We start from the raw sequence: 21782 nt of genomic DNA, 5'->3' as shown, positions 1-21782 counted from the left end.
ATTTCTGTCAGGAGGGGATTCTTGAACCTAAAAAAATTGGGACCGGGGATGTCTCTGCATGAAAATGTTTGAAGACCTCTATTGTAGCATGTTAGTAATACTATTGTAGTACTACTAAACATGCTAGTTCCAATGTCTTTAGGATTATACTAAAACATATAATTGACTTCGCTTCAATGCAAAATCTCTCCAAACATACTGACATTAAACAACTTTCACTTTTTTAGTGACAGAACAAGAGCGCACTGTTTAGACCTGGCTAGAAATGGCTTTGGTTTCATTGCAGAGCTCAGCTCAGGAAGAAAAGCAGAGAGTGAAGGGCTCTGGAGAAAGAATAGCGTTAGAGCCACCCTTTTGTTGTTCTGCCTCTTGCGACTGCTCAGCATTTGATTGACAAGTAGCTATTTTTGCCCACCTAGTGGTGCTTCATTGTAATCCATGGCCAGAGAAGTGTCCATGCTATGCATTAGACCACACATCCCCAAAAACAACCATTCTTTAACTCACTAGAGAGCACTGCAACAGCTGTGTTTGAAGTCGGTGCATGGATAGTTTCTAGGAGTTGGCGAGAAAGCCAAACATGTCAGCAGTCATCCAGCTTACCACCAGCAAAAAGATGGCAGCTAGTTGCCAGGACAAAAACAAATTGCAGGCAGTGACATGCCAACTCCAGTCCACTATCAAGGAAAACTACCCCATCATGGCTCTCTTACGGTGGTGAATGCATGCTATCATGCCTGCTGGAGGAAGCAGTGTCAGTGCCCGGGCTAAGAGAGGGCATCCAGTGGGTGAACAGAGCTGCCCAGCAAGCATGATGCTTCACAGGAGCTGGCAAGGGCACAGCGAGCCTCCTCTCCCTGTAGGGCTCTATAGTTGTTAGTGACAGCACAGGTCCCTGGATAGGAGATATTGCATTGAGGAACGAGTGCTGCATCACCCTCAACTTGTCCTGCCAAATGCAAAATGAGCCATAAATGATAAACTAAGATCCATGCTGCTGTCTGATTGCCTGAGTGGGAACTTTCTCCCCACTCAACTGTATCTGGGCTATTACCACACCCTGGACCCCGTGGCCTCAGTAACGGCAGGAGCACTCTGTTGCATTCTTCATGCGCTAATCAAAGCTCTTGCTTGCCCATGCCATTTGGACATGGGAGGACTGTGACACGGATATCTGGTGGGACAGATTTAATTCCTGGCCCGAAGGCCCAGCTCCTTGCTTATACCCATATTTGGCAGATTTTTAGCTAAAGCATTTACCCCCTACTAGCGAAACCCTTTGTGCGGATGCCAATTAAGCATTTCATCCTCATTTGGGCGGCTTCTGACCTTGATGGGCTAGAAATGCCCCCCCCCCTGCACCCTCCCCCCCACCCCCACACAACGTATCTGCAGCAACTGATTGTCTTGCTTAGTACAATGTAGTGGCTACTCCAAATCATTCACTCTGCTGCTAACATACATCCTTCCTCTGGCTTGTATCAAGGAAAATGGTGCCTTAGCTAGTAGCTTGTCAGATCAGCCTCATCTTCCCTGTGAGTAACACTGCATTAGCTATACTCAAGTCCACTGTCCTACACACCATACATTGAACTGAAAAATGTGTAATTCTAAACTGGATGAAGAATTAGCATAAACTGTAATATGGCGCTATACCTGAAGAAGTGGTCATGCCCAAGTGATCAGCCTTCTTCCCAAAGTAGGTCAGAGACCCTTCCTGCGTTTAACTACATTGGTCACTTCAGGCTATTACAAGGACGCCGGGACCTTCCTGCACTGGCTCCTAGTGGGACAACCTAGTGCTAAATTGGATTCCTTGCACTCAGAAACCTGTATCATGGTGCACCTATCCTTCCATCAGCTGCCCCTGATGTACCCCAGATGCCTTGCACTCATCTGAGCAGCATCACCTGGTGAGAAAAAACTGTAACTATTTAATGCTGCATCAACAAATGATGAACAGAATGCTGAAAAAAAATCAAACATTCACCTTAGTCAAGAGATCTGGGTTAAACCCATTGTTCTATTCCTCACCACCACACCCCAGTTTGGACCCAGCCAAATGCAAATCAGTCTTGACCCTGCTCCTCATGGGAACAGTGGTCCTCCCTGGACTCCATCCATCATGTTGTGTTTACTATGATCGCCCTAAGGGGCCAAGGGCATTCCCAGACGTGGGTCCCTTGCTCGCTATGCCACTGGATTCAAGCTAGCCTAGCTGATAAAGGGGTGATACCTCGAAACCAGTCCCGGGATGCTTTTTCCTGGTCCATGGAAGACCTAGTCTGGCAATTCGTTCTGGGCTTTTCCCATGAGGTGCAGGGTCTATATGCCTGGGCCCAAATTGGCATGGCATAGTGAGCAAACGAACAATGGATTAAACCCAGAATTCTTGACTGGGGGGTGAGTGGTTGAAAAGTTTCAGCACTCTGTCCATCATCTTGTGTTCGAGGAAAAACCACTGTTGTGTCCGCTGTTTGAACATCTCCACATCACCTACTTCTGTAGCAGACCGGCTCCTACTCATGAGCCACTAACTGAAATAGATATCTTGAAATTTACAGTCTCCATACCCCTGTGCAAGAAACTCCCAGCATAAGTTTCCCTGCTTCAGTCTTCGGATAACGGCTGCTAGTGGGTCCATAATGCTGAAAATCCTAGGTGAAGCATTAACTGACTTGCAACAAGCCAAAAGGACACACTATTCCTCCAGCCTGGGCTGTAACGTGTTATTTGTACTGTGTTTATTACACTCATTCTTTGTCTTGTAACTGAAGCTCTGCTGAGCCAATTACTTGGTTTAACCTCAAAATGGCACATCTTGGTACAGTAAATTTCATAAATGGTGAAGACTGTAGCCTACTCAACTTTTTCTACTTTGTGTGATGCTGTATACTGTATTGGTCAACACAGGATCTACACCATCAATTAATCATGAGTTCCACTGTCTGGTATGGTGCATTAGAGTGAGTATCTGCAGTAAGAGCACATGCTTTGTGGCTTGTGCCTGCCATTTGTTCTACATATTGTTAATGTGGAGTGTCTGAGGCACTCCTCTGTCTTTCCGTTTATTTATAGCTTTATTCATGATCCGTACTTCCAAAGACCCCTTTCGCTAGTGAAAGATATAACTATGCGCATTTTATATACTCCTCAAACTTATGTAAGGTGACTATTTCTTTCAAAAGATGTTATTAGCTGTTTTATCACACCTAATCTTCTCCACTTGGAAGGTGTAAAGGAATAGCTAGGCTTACAGGGGACAGAATTTACTTCCGAAGATGTTGTTCTTGAATCTCACTTAAACTCCTGTTAATATGGAAAAAGTAGATGCTAATATGAAAAAGGATACATTAATTTATGAGACTGAAATTGCGTCGTTATTAACGAATTTGCCGAATCCACTCCGACTTGCAAATACATAGTCAAGCAAGCTCTGAGACCTGGGGTATGCTTACTTCTAAAACGCCCTAAAGTCAGATGCCACAGAGGTAGCCACTCGGGGCACAGCATACGCACTGACCACGTTCTCCCCATGCCGAACATCTGAACAAGTTAACCACTGGCCACATTGTGTCCACTCAAGGTCGAGGCCCACCTGTACTTTCCATTAGAATGTATGATTCCCAAGGCAGCAATTTACACTCCTTACCATACATGGATCACCGGACATTTTCTATTACCTATAATGAACTGTATAAAAGAAGGCCGCAGACCAATTGTAATTTGAGACAGTCCTCAAAACCTGCACCTGTAAGTGTTCTCCCGGCTGTTCTGTTGAATTAAACTGATCCTGTCTTGCCAATCTCCTTTTCTCTTTTCAAGATATTTCATGTTCAAGTAACACTCCCACACTCCTGATAAAATTAGCTGGCTACCAAATTAAGGAGACAAATTTAAAGTGTGGTCCATTTGTTGCAACTCTTCTGTTCACTTGCAAAACAGTTTTTACGTGAGCGCCGATCTTGTCAAATTCACGTGCTTTAGGCAACACCGTTTGCTAAGTACTTCCCGGGATACCTGTTAGAGCCTGGGTCATGACCCAAGAATGTCTATGGATAATGACTATGCTGTAACAAGGAGATGGGGTTGTCTTACATAGGATTTGTCAGTGTTGCCTGGACTCCTTGGGGATACTCACACTGAAACTGTGTGAACACTCTCTTACTGTCTTGGGCTAAACAAAAAAAGAGTAGGGCGTGTATAATCATATGCGCTATGCAGCACCCACATTCATGACTGGGTAAAAGAACAGCTGCTGTTATTCTGGGTGCTGCTGTGGTACCTCTTCCACCACATCTGGGCTTCACAGTTTGGATGGAAAGAGTGTTAATTTTTTTGCCAAGCCGTCATAAAACATGTAGAAACTACCGACCAGTTAGTCTCTTCCATGTGATATATAGTACATTTCCTTCACCCCTCATAACCCCCGCGCCCTTCTGCCCCCACCATTGCGGCCTCCCATTGCCCAGGCTGAGCACCTTCAACATCTGCTTATAATTATGTAATTTTTAAAGTGCCTTAGTTACAGTGTTTGGTACTTCTTGATATGACAGACCAATTTCTGTCCGTGTGGTGACAATACTACTATCGCTACTGGCTCATCTCGGGTGGACTGAAAAGCTTAAAGGCTTGCAAGCCGAGGACTTGGATTATCTAGAACAAGGCAGACCCCTTTACCTGATGTCCACAATGTCCATTCTCACCAGATACTCTCGTTCAATTATTACTATGTTCTACACCATTTTTTACCTTTATACCCCCTCCTTGTTCAGGATATGAGCTAAGTGCTGGGTGTGCCATGATTTCTTGTATTTAGCATGTCTTCTTGCCACCAGCACTGCCACCCAATTGTAAAGCTACTGCTATGTGTTTTTGAATAGTGGAAAGCACAAGCATTGACATAGCCAATAGATCTGCCCTTGGTAAGTCGATCTGAGGGTTATTTTTTGTGTTGCAAGCACATAGTATATGGTGCAGAAATACACCCTTAGCATGGAAAGTTAAATGCCACCTGTGGGCAGAGGCACCTATTGTGCCATCAAATGCAGTGAGAGTGAAAACATGACTTCCGACCTACCTTGTGGAGCCTATGGCAGGAACTTTTAGCCCTGCTTCACAGTCCTGTCAAAAACACTAATTTCGACGGTTAGGGAAACCTGATTTTGTACATCAAACATGTCACCCCCTAAGCACATAATATTCAAGAATAAAACGTGCGACATTAGAAAAGACAATTTCCCCCAGTGTCGAAGCCCAAACCGACATTGTCACTAGTCCAGCTGTAGCTGACAGATAGCAAAGCTCAAAGTATAGATTATGTGCTCTAATTTATAACTTTTGAGTTGTACTAGCTAAAGACTCCGTTCAAAGACTTACATTTATAACTAATCAAGTCCACTCAAATGGTGAAGTGGGTTTTTCATAAATATATTGGAATTGTAACTTTTTTCGAATGTTACTTTTACCTTGCCTAAAGCTGCTGGAGGCTAATTTTCATTAACTTCTCCTGTCACTTTCCAGCCTGCAATTGGGTGAAATGAGGTGTGAAAACTGTTCCTACTGCAGGGACAATGTCCAAGATATTAGGAATTGTTTTTCTTCCCCTTGAAGGAAGGCTAGTTGGCATGGGCTCAGGAACCTAATTACCTTCAAAGGGGCTGGCCTGTCACAAGGTGTCAGGTGACACCTCGACAGGCCCCTGCATTTGTCCCGCTAGTCAGGCTGGCACCAATCCCAGTGGGAGGAAAGCTATCCCTGAACTGGTTTTGAGGGACCACAGTGGAGGTGACTGCTTATTACCCTGGTCATTTCTCTAGGTGTGCACCCAGGTTCTGCACAATTGGATACGGGTTTCGCTATCTTGGACTCTTGGAATGAAGGGTTCTGTGAGATTGCTTGCAATAGGACTTACAGGAATTGCTGGACAAATGGTTAGGGTGGTTTCTGGGAGCTTTTACCCTATTGGTTCAGGAGTGCCCAGGAGTCACTCCTACCCACTAACTGGTGCCAGACATAAATGTGGCATCCTGAGGCATCCTCTCCAGAACACTGTCTGAACCTGTTGAAAATCAGAAGAGGACTGGACCTGCTTTTTGTGACCTTTGAGAAGCCCTGAAGGACTGGACCTGCTCCCCTATGTAGTCCGAGCAAAGAAATGTGTTCAAAGGGTCCGTTTGTTGACCTTCTGTGTAGCTACAGGAAAACAACAATCTGCTGGAGGCCTTTTCCATTATTTACCCAGCTGATCGGTGGCAACTAGACCTGGACTAAATTTTGCGGGTGGCCTCTGCCTGCCTTCCCAGAGGTCATAGGGGCTTTAGAACTGTACTCTTGTGGTAGATTGGGCAAAAGAAGAAAGTTTGGAAACTTTTCCTCCCGAACCCTGAAAAGTTTCCGACTGGCAGTTCCACAGCATTGGATTGAATTTCAGGTTTGTTCCAGTCAAGGCTCAGAAAAAAATGACTGAGTACTATTCTACGTTGGGTCTTAAAAACATTTCAAGCAAGAAATCTCCAAAGATCCAGTGGGACCAGCCTCCTAAAGTATCCAGTATTCGGCTCCTCTGTGGCTACACTTTCAGTAGCAATCCGCTAAGGGAGGATTTTTCCTCTCAGAAAGTGACAAAGTATTTTTCGATGTTGGCACTTGGATGACATTGCAAATCTTTTCTTCAAAACAGTCCCTTTCTGAAGTGGGTCTTATAAACGTTTTCGCACTTTTTGATTTCCATACTTTTCACTGGGACCAATCCACTTGTATCTGACCAGCGCTTCATTGCAAATGGCTTCAATTTGCCTAGGCCACACTTCTGCTCTCATTGACTCATTTGAGCTTTGTGCTTTTTGGTGCTATTTCTACTTAAAACGTCTAACAATTCATATCTGTGTTTTCCCCCTATTGGCTTTCTGTAATTTTGTTGTCATCTTTTTTTTTTTTTTTTGTCACATCGGTTTATTGAGGGGTTTCGGTCAAAACAACAAGGCACATTTGTCATATTTGCTATACATAGATGCCAAGAGGGTAAAACTACCATTAAAAAGGTACACTATTTGTTACAGCAATCAGGCTCTACAAGTGACATTACAAGTCTGTAGAGAGTGCCAACACTTTAATATAAACAACTTCTAAACCAAACCCCCCCCCCCCCCAACCGCAAACAAAGCAATTTTAAATAAACCCTAAAAGAAAAATAATGAGGCAAAGTGATGTTCTAGGTGAGAGAGCAGGGTCAGAAAAAAAGTAGCTGAAAAAGCAAATTCTCTGTTATTAGGCAGTCTTACTCATTGTCAGAGGAGAACCATCTATATCATGACAGTAGGGAGTCACAACCCAAAGAATCTTGCCAATTTGAGAAGTCTGGACTCCCATGACATCCAACAAAGTGTACTTCTAGAGCCCACCCTACATGTCGTAGGTTTCAGTCTAAAAGGTGGAGAGCTCTTGATTTAGTGGATGAAAAGCAGAGAAACTCCAACCTCGATATGTAATCGATGAATGTTTACCAGATAGCTATTTTAATGTGAGTAAAATTTTGTGATTAACTGGCATATCTGAATGTGGTGGTACTACCGCATCTATGAAGTCAACGAAGGGACGTATTGCAGATTACAGGACTGTGCACTGGTGTCACAGCAAATTGCACTGTTCCTAGTCCAAGAACGAACTTGTTTGATGGCAGTTCCCCTTTTAATGGAGGTGGTGACTGACCTCTGTTTCAAGTTATCCTAGAGCAGGTGAATTCACTAGGCTTCAAAGAGATGCATTGAGGGGGAGTTTCTAGATTACCTGTGCTCCCTCACAAGGAATACCTTATGTTGATGCACTGGCTGTGCACCACCTCTGGGTGGTAGTCAGTCAATGCGTCTCCCGACAAAATCTTTGCCTATGCACCTGCATCTGTAGCAACTTGTGCACATGACCCATGCTCTCAGAGAGTACTTTTTATAATTTCACCCCTAGTGAGATGTTTTTCACTCTTTAGTCTGTCACACCTGCTCCTGCAAACATACAACATTAGCTCTAAAAACTTTGTTGCCGTGTTTTCTTTGTTGAATTATTTATTTGAAAACGCCTCCTTGCTGAATGTTCCTCAAACCAAAAAAACTTTTCTGTAGTCTTTCAAAGTGTTACCCCTTTTGAGTTTTTGTTGTTTTATGATCCCTTTCTAGATCCAGTGAGAAAATAACTGTCATCCCTTCATCAAAGGAGCTCCTTTTCTATCCACCATCTGTGGAAGCTGTTATCAGTGGAGGTACGTAGAGCAGTGGATGATTCCAGTATGGCTAATGCTGATTTAACATGCAGAGCAGGAAAGTTCAATAGAGGACCAGGAGGGCTGGATCCATAACTGATTTTGATGATAACACAAAATAAATGTACATAGATGTAGTCAATGATATGAAATTCAAGCCACTAGTTATGAAGATCGGGCATGGATTTGACCCTCCTAGACCTACTTTAGACAACCATGAAGAAAGACGTGTCTTCTGGTTCTATCCTTCTGAGCTTTGTAAACAAATGTTAGTCCATTCCCAGCATGTATTACAGCTTTCATTCTTGGGCTTTGAAGGGAACAGCATGCAGCTTATTTTAGGAGATTGCCCAGTCATTTTGCATCTGTGAAGCATTCATATATTATTTTGTGCTTGATCAACTTTTACTGAAGTTTTGAGAGGTTATGTAATTGCCTAATGTGACATTAGCTTAGTGGTTAAACAGAAATTCTACCAAAAATTATATATAGTTCTTGCGGATGAATACTTGCTTTGTTCAGTCTAAACACTATCTGTCGTGAGCTTTCTAAGAGACTTTTAATAATCAGTCAAAAGAGATGGCATATAGTTCAATCTTAGTGTTTCTGCCGTAGGCAAAGATAATGTGGGATTGTGCTGCATTGAATATTTAATTCATTTTGTTTGTCGTTTCCAAAGAAAAAGAAGCATTTCCCGATTAAAGTACCTGCTTGTTGGCTCAAATTTTCAAGATTTCCCAAGTGCCTAATAGTCTTGATAGCTGATCTTAGAAGGAAGGGGTTTTATTTCTCTGCATATCTTTTTTGCTTGCAGATTAGTGGTCCTTTCAGAAAATTGCGTTAAAAAAAGAAATAAGATGTTGATAAAATGACAGACTTTCTCAAAGCTAGGTTTTCTCATCAGTTATACTTTCTTCTCCAGTTAACGAGTGAAATATTGACACCAATGTATTACAAGCCTATCCTTTCCAGGAGAGAATTCTAGCATTCAAAATTGTGATTAGTATCTACTGTACATCAGTGTGTTTTATTTTGAAGATTTTCAAGACCTAATGCTCCATTATTACTACTTTTAAAGTACACAGCATGAAATACTTTTAACAGTAAGCATTTTAAGTTCTACAGACCAAAGTGCAAGCATACAGTGCACCTCATAACTGCTGATGGTTATCCAGCTCATAGTTGTTACTTGACAGTGATTTCCACAGTCTGGCCACTAGTGCTAAGAAGGCTCTGCTGCCATAGAAGGCTCTACTGCCACTTGATGTAAAGAAAGGACAAGAACAAGCTTTTATATTTAAGGTAGTTGACTACTGTGTTGTAAACACTTTGCATTCTGAATATAATTTACTTAAGCAAATGCATATTACAACTATTAGAATACTAAGGCGAAGTCTAGCCTTTGTGACCACGATGGCTCTTTGAGTAATCCAAAGAAAGGATAGCTTGTTATGACCCCTTTGGCTGGAAATAGGAAGCAGTAGCTAGTGAGCTGAAGACGAGAGGTCTGTAATTAAATTGTGACTTCAGACCTCACCATTAACATCTACATATGACAGGTCTCCAAGGAAGGCATCCTTCCATGACTTATGAACCTTAACTGTTACTGGCTCTGTTTATGTGATATTAATGAGACTACTTTTCAATCATATTGACGGTCAATCTGTACACTTTGTAGAAGGTGAAAAAATATGGTGCTAGTTTTACAGTGAAGGAGCCTCACACCTACAGTGAAGGCCAGGAAAGAACATTTCAGGATAATCCCATTAATAAAATTCATTTAAGTTGTATGGAGGTCAAAATAAGACACTTAAGAGTTCAAGTATTATGGCCTTAGAAAAAGATCTGACTGCGTATTGCACCGTCTGGAACTCAGGAGTGCCAGGTTAGATGAAATCTGCGCTCTGTTAGTAAATCAGGACTAGAAAGCCTCCTCCAGTTAAACATCAAAATGATATGCTACAACATGAACGGGCAGGGTTGTAAAGTATGAATCTGTGGCACTGCAACTCACTCCGCATTTATGGGTTCCTTTCAAGAGAAAATGTAGATTGCCAGAATATCTGCCAGGTGAATGAAACAGTTGCCCAGATGAGTTATGTGGTTCTCTGGAAGTTGGAAGTTTGGAAGCTCTAGAGGATCTCTTCAGTGATGGGGTACCCTGTTTTATGATCTTTTCAGCAGAAAAGATGCATTGAAAATCCTGAATTTTATATCCATGCCTTTTTGATAGCTTGGTGTGGGAATTTTCTGTACATGTTTTTTTTTTTACTACCGGATAAAACAGTTTGGGTCCTTGAATTCACAGCTAATATATACTACAGGGGGAACCCAATTAACCACCAGGCATCTGGGTAAAAATACATGAAGTAATAAACGTGATGCCTGAGGGACACTAACGCACATAATTTCTGGAACAGATACAATTGATTATCTTTTCATAAATAAAGATATTCTTTTTTTAAATAAATCTTGAGTTTCTTTTATACTCCTACAACTAAATGGCAATCCAAAAAGATTATTCCAACTTGTTGGTTTATATATTTCATTTAATAAACCTTTTCTTCAAAAAAATGTACTATGTATCATTTGAAAATATCTTTTTTTACACATATATATATATATATATATATATATGTGTGTGTGTGTGTAAAAAAAGATATTTTCAGATGATACATTGTAAATTATTTTGAAAAAAAGGTTTATTAAATGAAATATATAAACCAACAAGTTGGAATAATCTTTTTGGATTGCCATTTAGTGTATATATATATATATATATATATACACACAACTCATACATAACTCATACATATATATATACAATATACAAACAAACATTTATAAACAGACAAACAAAAGGATGCTTTCTCATTCAATTATATAAAGACATTCCTTATAAACAGGTCACTACAAAACGAAACAAGGAGCAAACAAGGTATAATCCCTTTAACCTCTATTATTTTTGTACTCCTTTTAGTTTATTTTATATTTTTCAGAATTTTATAACGGTGCCTTCAACAAACTGTCGACGCGTTTCAGCCTTTCAAGATTTCAGGCCTCATCAGGACTTAGGGCAATCAAGGTTATGCCTAGGAAATCAAATATAACAATATTTACATATTTATATATATATACATAATGGAATATACACATATTGGGGATATCATTCTGATTATATACACTCAACTCTACATCTTCAAATATTCAACAAAGCGTATGTCATTATCATAGATATGTCTAATTGCTCGAGGTGCAGAGGCATAGTGACGTTTACTGTTTTAACACCCCTACATGTATGTGAGGGTATAGCAACAATCCTTCGAAATGAGCTGGGTTATTTTAGCTTGATTACTTTCCTTGTCTGTTATAGACACAGTAGAATCCACCTCAACAAAGACTGGATCTGTTTTTCTTTGATGAGAGGATTGCCACTTAACTACGATACAGTATCCTGGTAATGAATCAACCATACTCCTAAAGGCCCTGGGTATGGGTATCTGTTAAAGAAGCTAGAAAACCATCAGCAAGCGACTACGATTTTAATTGGAAATTACTTACATTAGGTGTGTGTCTTAATGGCATCTGCACCTTCCTAAGATAGGTCGTAAGGTGAGCTTGATGAATTTTCAAGGGACTGATGAGAAAGATCACTCAATGGATTGAAATCAGCTCTAGAAAAGGATTTGAATGAAATGTGATATAAACTAATATGAGCATAGTTTGAGCTCAGGCATAGATTTAATGTAGGATGCCAGATTTGAAAAGCTTTTATCATAGCTTTGACTTCTGCCAGATGTTAGTGAACATCATCCACTGTTCCTTCACTGTTGCTCAAGTGGATAACATTATTTTCATAGTTGCAATATGTTGAATAGAAAAATAGTTATTTTCGACAACAGCCAGTCAGTTTCTCTTTCCTTCATGAATCCTGTACAGCCAACATAACCAGCTTTGCTAGGCATAGATGTCAACAAAGCTTTATGGTACTACAATACTAGGAACCAGATGTACTTGCCTTCTCTTTTTTAATCTTTGATATACTAGATTTTGCTTATAGTTGCAAGACGGCCACAACTGGAGAACCACCAAGTGGTCCGTTTTCATACCCTACTGTCCCTTTCTTGCCACATTATGACCTTGATTGATTCTTCATCGTGGGAACATTTCTGAAAATGCGATCTGATCTTAATGAGTATCAATTTATTACCAATGCTTTGCATTTATTCTGAGAATGTGTATTTGTGATCCATTCGCAGATTTACTTCAATTGTGGAGAAAGGTACTGGGTGAGGAAGCCTTTGGCTAGGTAACTGTGTATTGGTAGAAAATATAATTGGCAGAGATCTTCCATTGCAGTTTATTAACAGATAAACGTGTTTACCTTTAAGAAACCTCCAAGATAGGAACAATGTGAAGTTCTGGATGAGAAAACCTTGATATCTGTGCAGGACTACTTTTCTTTTCCCTGTCCTCAATCTCTAGTGACTAAGATCATCTGGAAAATTCGAGTTTCTCAAGTTCACCTAATATTAAATTCTTCCAATGAACCTATTTTACCTTTCTTGTGGAACAGCTGGATAAATAAATTTTCGTTATAAAATCTACATTTACTATCAGTGAATGTTATTAGAACATTGGAATGTGTTGAGCTCCTCTGGAGACAGTTGCTGAGTCACGGCCAATAATCTCTGGTGTAGGTTTTCTACTTTTAATTTTGAACATTCCCAGTGAGGGGAATGTTATAATAGGATTAGAACACTTCTGCCTCGAGCTGTGCCTTTTTTAAAAGCCCTCCTTTGCTTTTTGCCCTTGCCTGCTTCTCAGGATTATAAGTAAGATTCAGCTCCTTTAACAATAGTTGTAGTCTTTGACAGCAGCTTGTAATGCTCTATTAATATAATATGCAGGGTTTAGTTAACTCTGGAACTTGCCTCCGCTATTTAAAAATCCATCTTGGTTCCTGAAGATGTAATTTTACTCAATGTTTCAGTGTCATCTGTAACTTAAACCTCATGTTTTTTTTAATTCATAATGTATGAAGTACTCTGACATGATCCTGGTCAACACTATGTAAAACTAAAATGAACATTGACAACTAAACCAACTGTTTGTGACTTGTAGGACTTCTGTGACTGTAAAACTATATTGTGTGCATCTAGTTAAAGGCTGTTAAAAATACATTCTTAAAAAATTACTTCAGACAGAAAAGTGTATTGTATTTGTTTGTGAAACGTACTCTGCCATCCCACCCGTGGGTGGGATTTCTTAAGAATGTAATGAAAGTTTCTCTGGAGGAGAACTAAAATTACCGATAACTATTTCTTCTTATAGCACAAGAAAACACATTCAAGATGGCTACCACAGGTTTTGGTATTTTTCTTCTGCTAAAAAAAAAACCCTTCTATGGTGGCCCCTGCGACTGTGTGTGCACACAATGGCGGTCATCCGTGAGGGTGTGTGAATAGGGGTGTGAAGGGGGGTAGGGGCAAAAAGCATTGGCAAACGCAATAGGTGAGTCCTGTTGGCTTAGCCAGTGCTTGTTATTTGCTGATTTTTGGACTTATGATCCAGTTTAACAAGAGGTAAAATGTGAATCCATGCTTAAAAATACAATTTAAAAATATTCTAAAAATAAACAAGTGCTGTGGTAACTATGGCGAAGTCAACCCCTTTCCTTTTTTGAACCTGTTAGACAGCTGCCCAGGGAAGCTGATCGAGATTCATGGCAAAGCTGGGCTCTTTCTGGAAGGACAGATCCACCCAGACCTTGAAGGCGTGGAAATCATAATCAGCGAGAAGGGAGCCTCTTCACCATTGATCACTGTTTACACTGATGACAAAGGATCCTATAGGTAAGGGAAACTTCCAAACATAGACCTCCCCATACTGGTGTTCATAGTGGAACATTTCTTTAAATATACGCACATAATTTACTTACTGTTGTGATGTAATTATTTTGCATTTCCTAAGTTTATGTATGGTTTCTTTAATTCTTGTTGCCAAGTTTAATTCTTGATAAGATGCTTGTTTTACAGTATACGCACATTACAAATCGAACGGTTCTTTAATTGTAGGTTGACGATTAGCTAATATGACAATTTTTTGTGATATAGGGATTTTTATAGGAAATTTGAAAGCTAGGTTGGAAAGAAAGTAATTTTTTTCTCTAAAAGTGCTTTAATCTGGGTTGTAAATAGTAGTGTCGTAGTCTTACAACGTAAAATGTGAAAATCAACCGTAATGGCATCAATTAAAAAACATAACTATCTTGACAAAAAAATAGTCAGCTCTTTTTTTTGTTCTTAAAATATCGGGTTAGTTGGTGCAAACACACACTATAAGCTTATGGCGAGTAGTAATTTACCAATTTAAACCATGATTTGGGGTAGGTTGGGTTTTGATTCAGAATGGATCTCGTCTGGCAGTTTGGGCTGGACCTTTGCTATTGGAGAAGAACCAAGGCAGATATGCAAATAAATTGTCCTGTCTGAGACGGCATTGGGCAAAAAAATATGGATTGGGGTGCGACCTCCCCAAGTAAATACTGGTGTCTGAGTTTAATTCAAGCCTTCCTTACTTCACTTTTTTGTGTTCCTCAGTGTGTCAGATATGTCCAGACGTGGGTCCCATGCTCACTGTGCCAATGGAATCTGCACTCTACTGATTAGGTCCAGTTGGACTGAAAACAGTGTGGGGTTTCCTGTGTTCCAGTTCAGAATTGACTTTGCCTGGCAGTTTGGTCTCACTGTTCCTATTGGATCAGAACCAAGGCTAATTTGCTTATTATACCTGGGCCCTGTCTGAGAAGACTTGAAGGGAAAAAACATCAGACTGGGAAGCAGCCCACAGTAATTACCAATAGCTGAGACTAATTCATGTGGTCCACCCACCCTTTTCTTCTGTTCCTGATTGAGTTACTCCTTACATTTTTGTCCTTTTGCAAATTCCTGTTTCTTTTTAAATTCAGATCTATTAAAGCACATTCAGAAAAAATGAATGATTTCTTTCCAACCAGCCTTTTACAATTCCAAATATAATCCCTTCCTGAAATTTACTGGTGGAAAACATACATGAAAAAGTGGTACATGTGAAATTGGATGTTCTAAGCACCCATCTTTCTATGTAATTCACCCTTTTAGGAGGGTCATCTCGGACACCCAGTGGTGCGGTAAATGCCTCCCCCAATTTACTCCTACTAGAAATCTGGCACTAAATATTTTGATTAATCTCCTAATTAATGTCACTTGGTGATAAATAAAAATTAGTGGCACACACTTACTTTTGTCAAATTCTTATGAATTCGTCAAGTTGCCCTCTAAGGGCCCGATGTAGGTAATAGGGAAATACGGATTCCTAAATACCGAATTTTACCGATTCAATATTTAGAAATCGGTATTTCAGATGTAGGTAAGAATTCGGTAAAAAATACCAAATTCTTAATATTAGTTATTACCGAATCGGTAATTGAGATTTGGTAATAACGAATACCTACCCATTAATTCCTATGAGCTTGGAGGCCCATAGGAATGAATGAGAAGACATTCGGTATTACCGATTCGGTATTACCAAATTGGTAATACCGGGAGGTATTTCAAGGGTGCCAGGGTGTCCAAAGGACACCCTGTTGCACCCCTGAAATGTGCATGTGTGCACATGTGGCACACATGCATGCCCTAAGGGCATGGATGGGTGCCACATGGCACATTTCAAAAAGCAAAAAAGTGCTTTTTGAATGGAAATCACTACTTACCACCAACTTGAAGTTGGTGGTAAATAGCGATTCCTTAAGGCTGAGGTGCACTGTTTTAAGTGCTACCTACATTGCATTTAAGGAATCGGTATTACCAATTCCTTAAATGCAAGTCCAATAAGGAATCGGTATTAAGGAATCTGTATTTACCGATTCCTTCCCGACATCCCACATGGTTAAATACCGGTCGGTAACTGTGAAATTTAACGCATTTCACCATTACTGACCGATATTTGGCCACCTACATCTGGCCCTAAATGCTTTAATTAAAACTGACCTCAAAACCAGTGAACGTTCAAAGTCACAGAAGAAGCTTGTACTTCTTGTCGTCTTAATGTTTTTTTCCTTATTTGAGGGATTTATAGTCCAGTTCAGTAATATATATTGCTTCTTTAATGTTTAACTGATAGGCAGTCATTACTACAGAATTTGTTTGGTGGTGCTGTTCATGATCTGGGTTTTGCCAGTACTCCATTACAGAAATCCACATTTGTAAATTGTATATAAAAATATGTAGAGAAACACACTGAACATTTCACAAAATTGTAAAAAATACATTAAAAAAAGCATGTCACATAATTGTAAAAAATACAATAAAAAAAGCATGTCATTCCTCTTAGTGCCATTAATTTATCTGAGTGGGAAGGATTGAGGGGTACATTAATTCATATCCGGGAAATATGGATTTAATATGAATAGGGGGTATATTGAAAGTCAGTTGGATGTTACATTAAGTTTTGTGTGACCTAGTTGTCCCTATCACTTTATTTAGTTGACTCTGTGAAGGAAAAGTCTTTCATTAAAGTTAGCATTCAAGCACAGTTGTTTTATGCCTTAATGGGACTCTGGAAAGTTGATTTTCAGAGTAAACCCTCACATTTGTTTAAATTTCCTTGTTGGTCAGTTGCCTCTTAAGAGTAAATGGTGTTCATCCCCTCGTCATGGCTTTGATGTTGAGGCTATTCACTTAAGAAATACTTTGCCAAAGCAGTATTATTACAAAATATGGCAACAAGGCTAGTTAATAAAGTGACCCATTTAAGGATTTGGCTTACATTTCTTTGTCTATAATTCTATTCCTAGAATTGGGTCTCTTTCCTTTTCTAAAACCATCATTCTCTTGCAAAAAGCTTAAATTAGTCATTTCTTTGATTACACTGCAGAGGTATGCAACTTATCCCTGATATTTCTTTGGGAATTAGTTGCCAGCTTCTTTCTTAACTGGTATGGCATTTTGGAGGTAACCGGTAGTGTTCTGTGTCTGATACTAAGTAAGGTAGGTGGGAATGTTCCTAAAGAGAAGGGGACAATGCCTGTTATGTGTTGTTTCTTCCTGCATGTTCATTATATTTTAAAATATCCTCAAACTGATCCCAGTTTCATTGCTCAAAATGAATGCCATGTTGTGCAGTACATTATATTGCTTTATATGGTTATGCCTTCAAAATGGTGGCATTTACTAGCATTCCGGGCTCTGCTTGTGAGGTTTGCATTTTTCCGCATCTACGGATTTTGGGAAGTCTCTGGCAAGAATTTCTTTGTCATTTCTCATCCACTGGAATTTCACAGTTATGAGGCATCCTGGGCTTTTCAGAGTTCAAGTTCTGACGGATAGGTTGCTGGAATATATATATATATATATATATGTAACTGTTGAACATGCACACTCCATCTGGTGACTTTAAGATCACGATCACTTACACCTATAATATATTTAGTTTTCTGATCTTAGTGAGACGGTAAGCCAGGGACAGTTACATCCTATCCTTTTGGATGCCTGTGACAGTGCCTATTTGGTAATTTTCTATAGCAATATAGGCTAATGAACAACAGTAACATTTGCCTGCTAGGTTCCTTGGTCACAAAGACACATGCCATATTCTACAGCAAGAGACCTTCAATCATTAGAGCAGGCGGTTCCTTCAGCAAAAAAGAACATTATTTACAGTGCAGCGAAATTTCCCTTGAAAGAGAGATAGGATGCTCAGAACAGTGGCATAGGATAGCCTGGTGGCCAAAGAAGGAGAAATGTAGGCGAATTTGCACCAAAGCCAAACCTCCACTGTTCCAGAGACTAGATTGTACCATCATTTTGAGTCCTAGATCTTTCCTGAACACACAAATTGTGGTTTGCGTTATGCTAAAGAATCAAGACAGGCTCTCCTTCGGAGCATGGTGCTGCGTGCACAATGTACTGGGAGTTTAAGCATATCTCTCTTGGTAGGGGTATAATTTAAGGCTCAGTCTCAATCTGCTTCTTTGACTCTGGAATGGAGCCCAACCCCATATCTGGGCAGTCTGTCGCAGTCCAAGCCTGACCGTGCTCGCCTACTTCCTGACTGCTCCTCTTCTGCTACATGTAGAGCTTGTAGATTATGATCGACTCAGTCTCTCCTTCTGAGTGTGCTGCTTCTTCAGTGCAGTGAGAAATCCATCACATATTCCGCAATGCTTGCGAGTAATATGACGCAACAAGCTTTAAATATTTGGCAGAGGAGAGGTTGGATCTTGCTGTGCTCGATGCAGGAGTCTTTGTGGAAAGCGGAGGCCTCAGAGTGAGTGACCAAAGGGTCTTTTTGTATGGCAGAAGACTCCTCCCTTTCCCAGAGCTCTGGTGTAGGACCACTCCTTCCTTCCCTAATATTAGATGACCATAGAAGAAGTGCAATCAATGCAACTAAGTGTGACTTGAGACGCGTGCAGTATCAACTGAGCTTTCAGAGCAAGTCAAACAGCTTACTTGGTCAGATAGATTTGCCTCCTCACCCTGGTTCAAGATTTTTCCTATGTGTATCAATCATGTTTTGGTTCTTAAAATCATCAAGCAGGGCAAGGCTGGAAACTGTAAATGGGAAGGGCTCCACAAGGCGGGATCACTTTACCACTAGGTGAACCGGTTTTCAGAACGGCAAAAAGCTAACCTAGGTTTCTTGCCCACCTTGAATGTGACCTTACTTGACAAGCCTCAGCACTTTGTCTTGGTCCTCCGTAGGTGGTCAACAGTTCTAAGAGCAATTGGGTGAAACCAGTTTCACCAATGCCATTTTAAGGTCCGAACACATGATCTGTGGCACTGAATAGCAGTGTCACAGAGCTCTGAGTCTTCATACCAGCCAAAACAGGGTTGGAAAAATAGGTGAAACATTCAGCCTGACCATAAGGAATAGGAGAATTTGTTACAGTGACCATCTTGAAAGTATGTTTGTCTGATGTATTTCTTGGACAACCTGAGGTTCAGATTGGAATGCTATTCTCCAGATGAGAAAGAAAGCTCTTTCCACTTTTGGAAGTTCCACTGTGAGTTTAAGAGCTGTTTAAAGATCTCTTCTTGAATTATCCATAGATGGAGCTGATTCTTTTTCTTCTAAGTTCTCTAAGTTCTCAGTGGTGGGTTCAAAAGATCATGGAATGACCATACTATGTGGAAGGAATGCCTCTCTCTTAATCCAACCTGCTAGTATGCTTTGCAAAAAGGGCTAAGGGAGTCCGAGAAGTTGTGTAATTGTGCCTGTTACTGGGTCCTGCTTGAGAAAGCACTTCTACCTTTCTCTGATTTGCTGAAGGAGGAAAATTACCAAGCGATAACAGTTCACCAAACCATAACAGGGATGGAAAAATCATATAAATGTTACTAGACCTGCAGCTATAGTAACTTGAAAAATCTACTCGACCTAAATATAATGTACTTGGCCTCCATCTCTGAAGCAGAGCAAATGTGACAAGATAACAAGATTTAAAGGCATCTTTATTGCTCATTCTCCTTGTGAGCAATGAAGATGCCTTTAAATCTTATCCTATCACATTTGCTCCACTTTCAGAGAAAGAAGTCAAAAGCCAGTTTGTCTACCTACTCACCAGAGAAGGCGAGTGGGGCTAAAAATAGCTCGTCCTGATTAAATATGGCTCTCCATAACGAGCGGGCGACAGGATTTTTGCAAGCACTGCATAATTCTGGTGCCCTTGGTGTGATTAGTATTGACAATGATGGAGAGTGGCAAGCACTATTTCCGTGTCATCTTTTCTAGTTTGTCGGGCTTCATTAGTATGTTTGCTCAAAATGTGTTTGCCATCAAATGGCATGTCCACAACCCTAGACTGCTACTCGTGCCAGAAGAAAGTCAACACAACCAACCCCTTATACAGCCCCTAAAGCTATTTGACGTAAACCTGTGCTGGAGGCATTTAAGAGAGTGTTGATGAATGCCTACGATTTGAACTCACTGTATCATGAAATAACGTTGTCCTCAACATCAGTCATCAAGTACCTTTCTAGAAATAGAGACGTTTTGTGCCAAAGTTGCTTGTCGCATCTGAACAACATCACAGTCTGAGATTTTGGCTCCTGCTTGATCCAGGTCAGAGAGTGCACTGGAGAGGAACTGATTCTGAGAATTTGCAGCATTGATGATGTTGCCAAAGATGTGGTAGTTGATGGAACCAGCTGAAGATGACTGTTGATTAAGGCGCTGCCAAAGCTGAACAAGCCATCAGCAATGAAATTGCAGATGACAACCTCGCCTTCACTGATGAACGTGTCTTTATTAACCAGTGTTTTACAAGAAAGGCATTTATAAGATTTGAGCTGATGCTGAACACCCGATAGTGCTCACAATTATGAAATAAGTACCATTCATCAAGGCGACAAACGATTTGTCATTTAGTCTTCTCTGAAGATTTGCTACCCTAACCAGTTCCTTAGTGACTGAAACAGTGGTTTTCACCGTGGGAGTCAAAAGTGTGTCCAACGACAAGACTATGATTTGCCTTTGGAGCTGAGTAAGTCCATCCTCCACTTTTTGTCTTTGAGGTAGAAGCAGAGCAAGGAGAAGATGGAATTTACTGTCCTTGGGATACTTAGAACTGAAAGTCCAGATAAGTGGCAACCATAAATGCATCTTGTGTAGAGAACATCAGTGCAGATATTCTTAGCTCCTAGAAAGTTACATTATCATAAAAGATACTTCTTTTGAAAGATGTATTAGCAGAAAAAATAACTTCAGCGGCTTAGCCATGCATACAAAATGAGCAAAATAGGCTTACCTTCTGCAGGTAGATGTGAGGATATGAAATCCCAAGAAACATGGACTAAAAAATATACAAAGAGAATTATCCAAACGGTTGGTGAAGAGCAGAGTTCTGGTGAGCCCCTTTATCTAACTTGACATGCGATGGAAAATCTGAGTAGTTACTTACACATAAACTACAGTTCTGCAGCTTTGGAATCTTTCACATACTTCCCTCCCACCTCAAAATCTGAGCAGGTGAGCCTCTGTTTGGTGTGGAGGTTTATGTCTCACCACTAATTGACATGAACTTGGATCACCCTGCAAGATGGCTGCTTCAGTGTTATCTAAATAGACATCGACTCTACTATCGAAACATTCCTTAGTCAGGATTTCCCAGCCATACTGCTTCGAATAATTCAAACAAGTGATTCCGTGAAAAGATATCAGTGTTGGATACCTGTATTAATGGCTATATAACTTTTCCTTCCTAGTTGTGTCATTTTCCCCATTCAAATTAGTAAGCCTATGGGCTATACTGTTCATCATTCAGACCAGAGGGTGCTCATTATCTCCAAGGTACAGAACTCCACATCTACAACATCTTTTTTCTTCCATAATGGTTCTGCGCCCACCAGTTTTCTTACCCAAGGAAATGTAGTGCATCCTCAATAAGTTGCGCTTTGTACAGACCCCGGGTTCGGCATGCCACGGACAAAGAGTTAACTTTATAACGTCTGGTCAAAATGATGCCAGACAACCTCCAATTAAT

General features: G+C 40.4%; 1 protein-coding gene across 1 annotated transcript in view; it reads left to right on the top strand.

Moving 5' to 3' along the window:
* Nucleotides 1–21782, top strand: part of LOC144784430 (BOS complex subunit NOMO1-like) — a 318569-nt gene that overhangs the window by 162114 nt on the left and 134673 nt on the right. The window contains exons 20-21 of the mRNA XM_078663178.1: nt 8172–8254; nt 13950–14109. Of these exons, the coding sequence (XP_078519304.1) occupies nt 8172–8254; nt 13950–14109 (243 nt within the window). The remainder of the gene's footprint in view (nt 1–8171; nt 8255–13949; nt 14110–21782) is intronic.

Source organism: Lissotriton helveticus, chromosome 10 (assembly GCF_964261635.1).
Source record: "Lissotriton helveticus chromosome 10, aLisHel1.1, whole genome shotgun sequence".
NCBI classification, from domain to species: Eukaryota; Metazoa; Chordata; class Amphibia; order Caudata; family Salamandridae; genus Lissotriton; species Lissotriton helveticus.
This window is presented reverse-complemented; position numbering and strand designations above follow the sequence as displayed.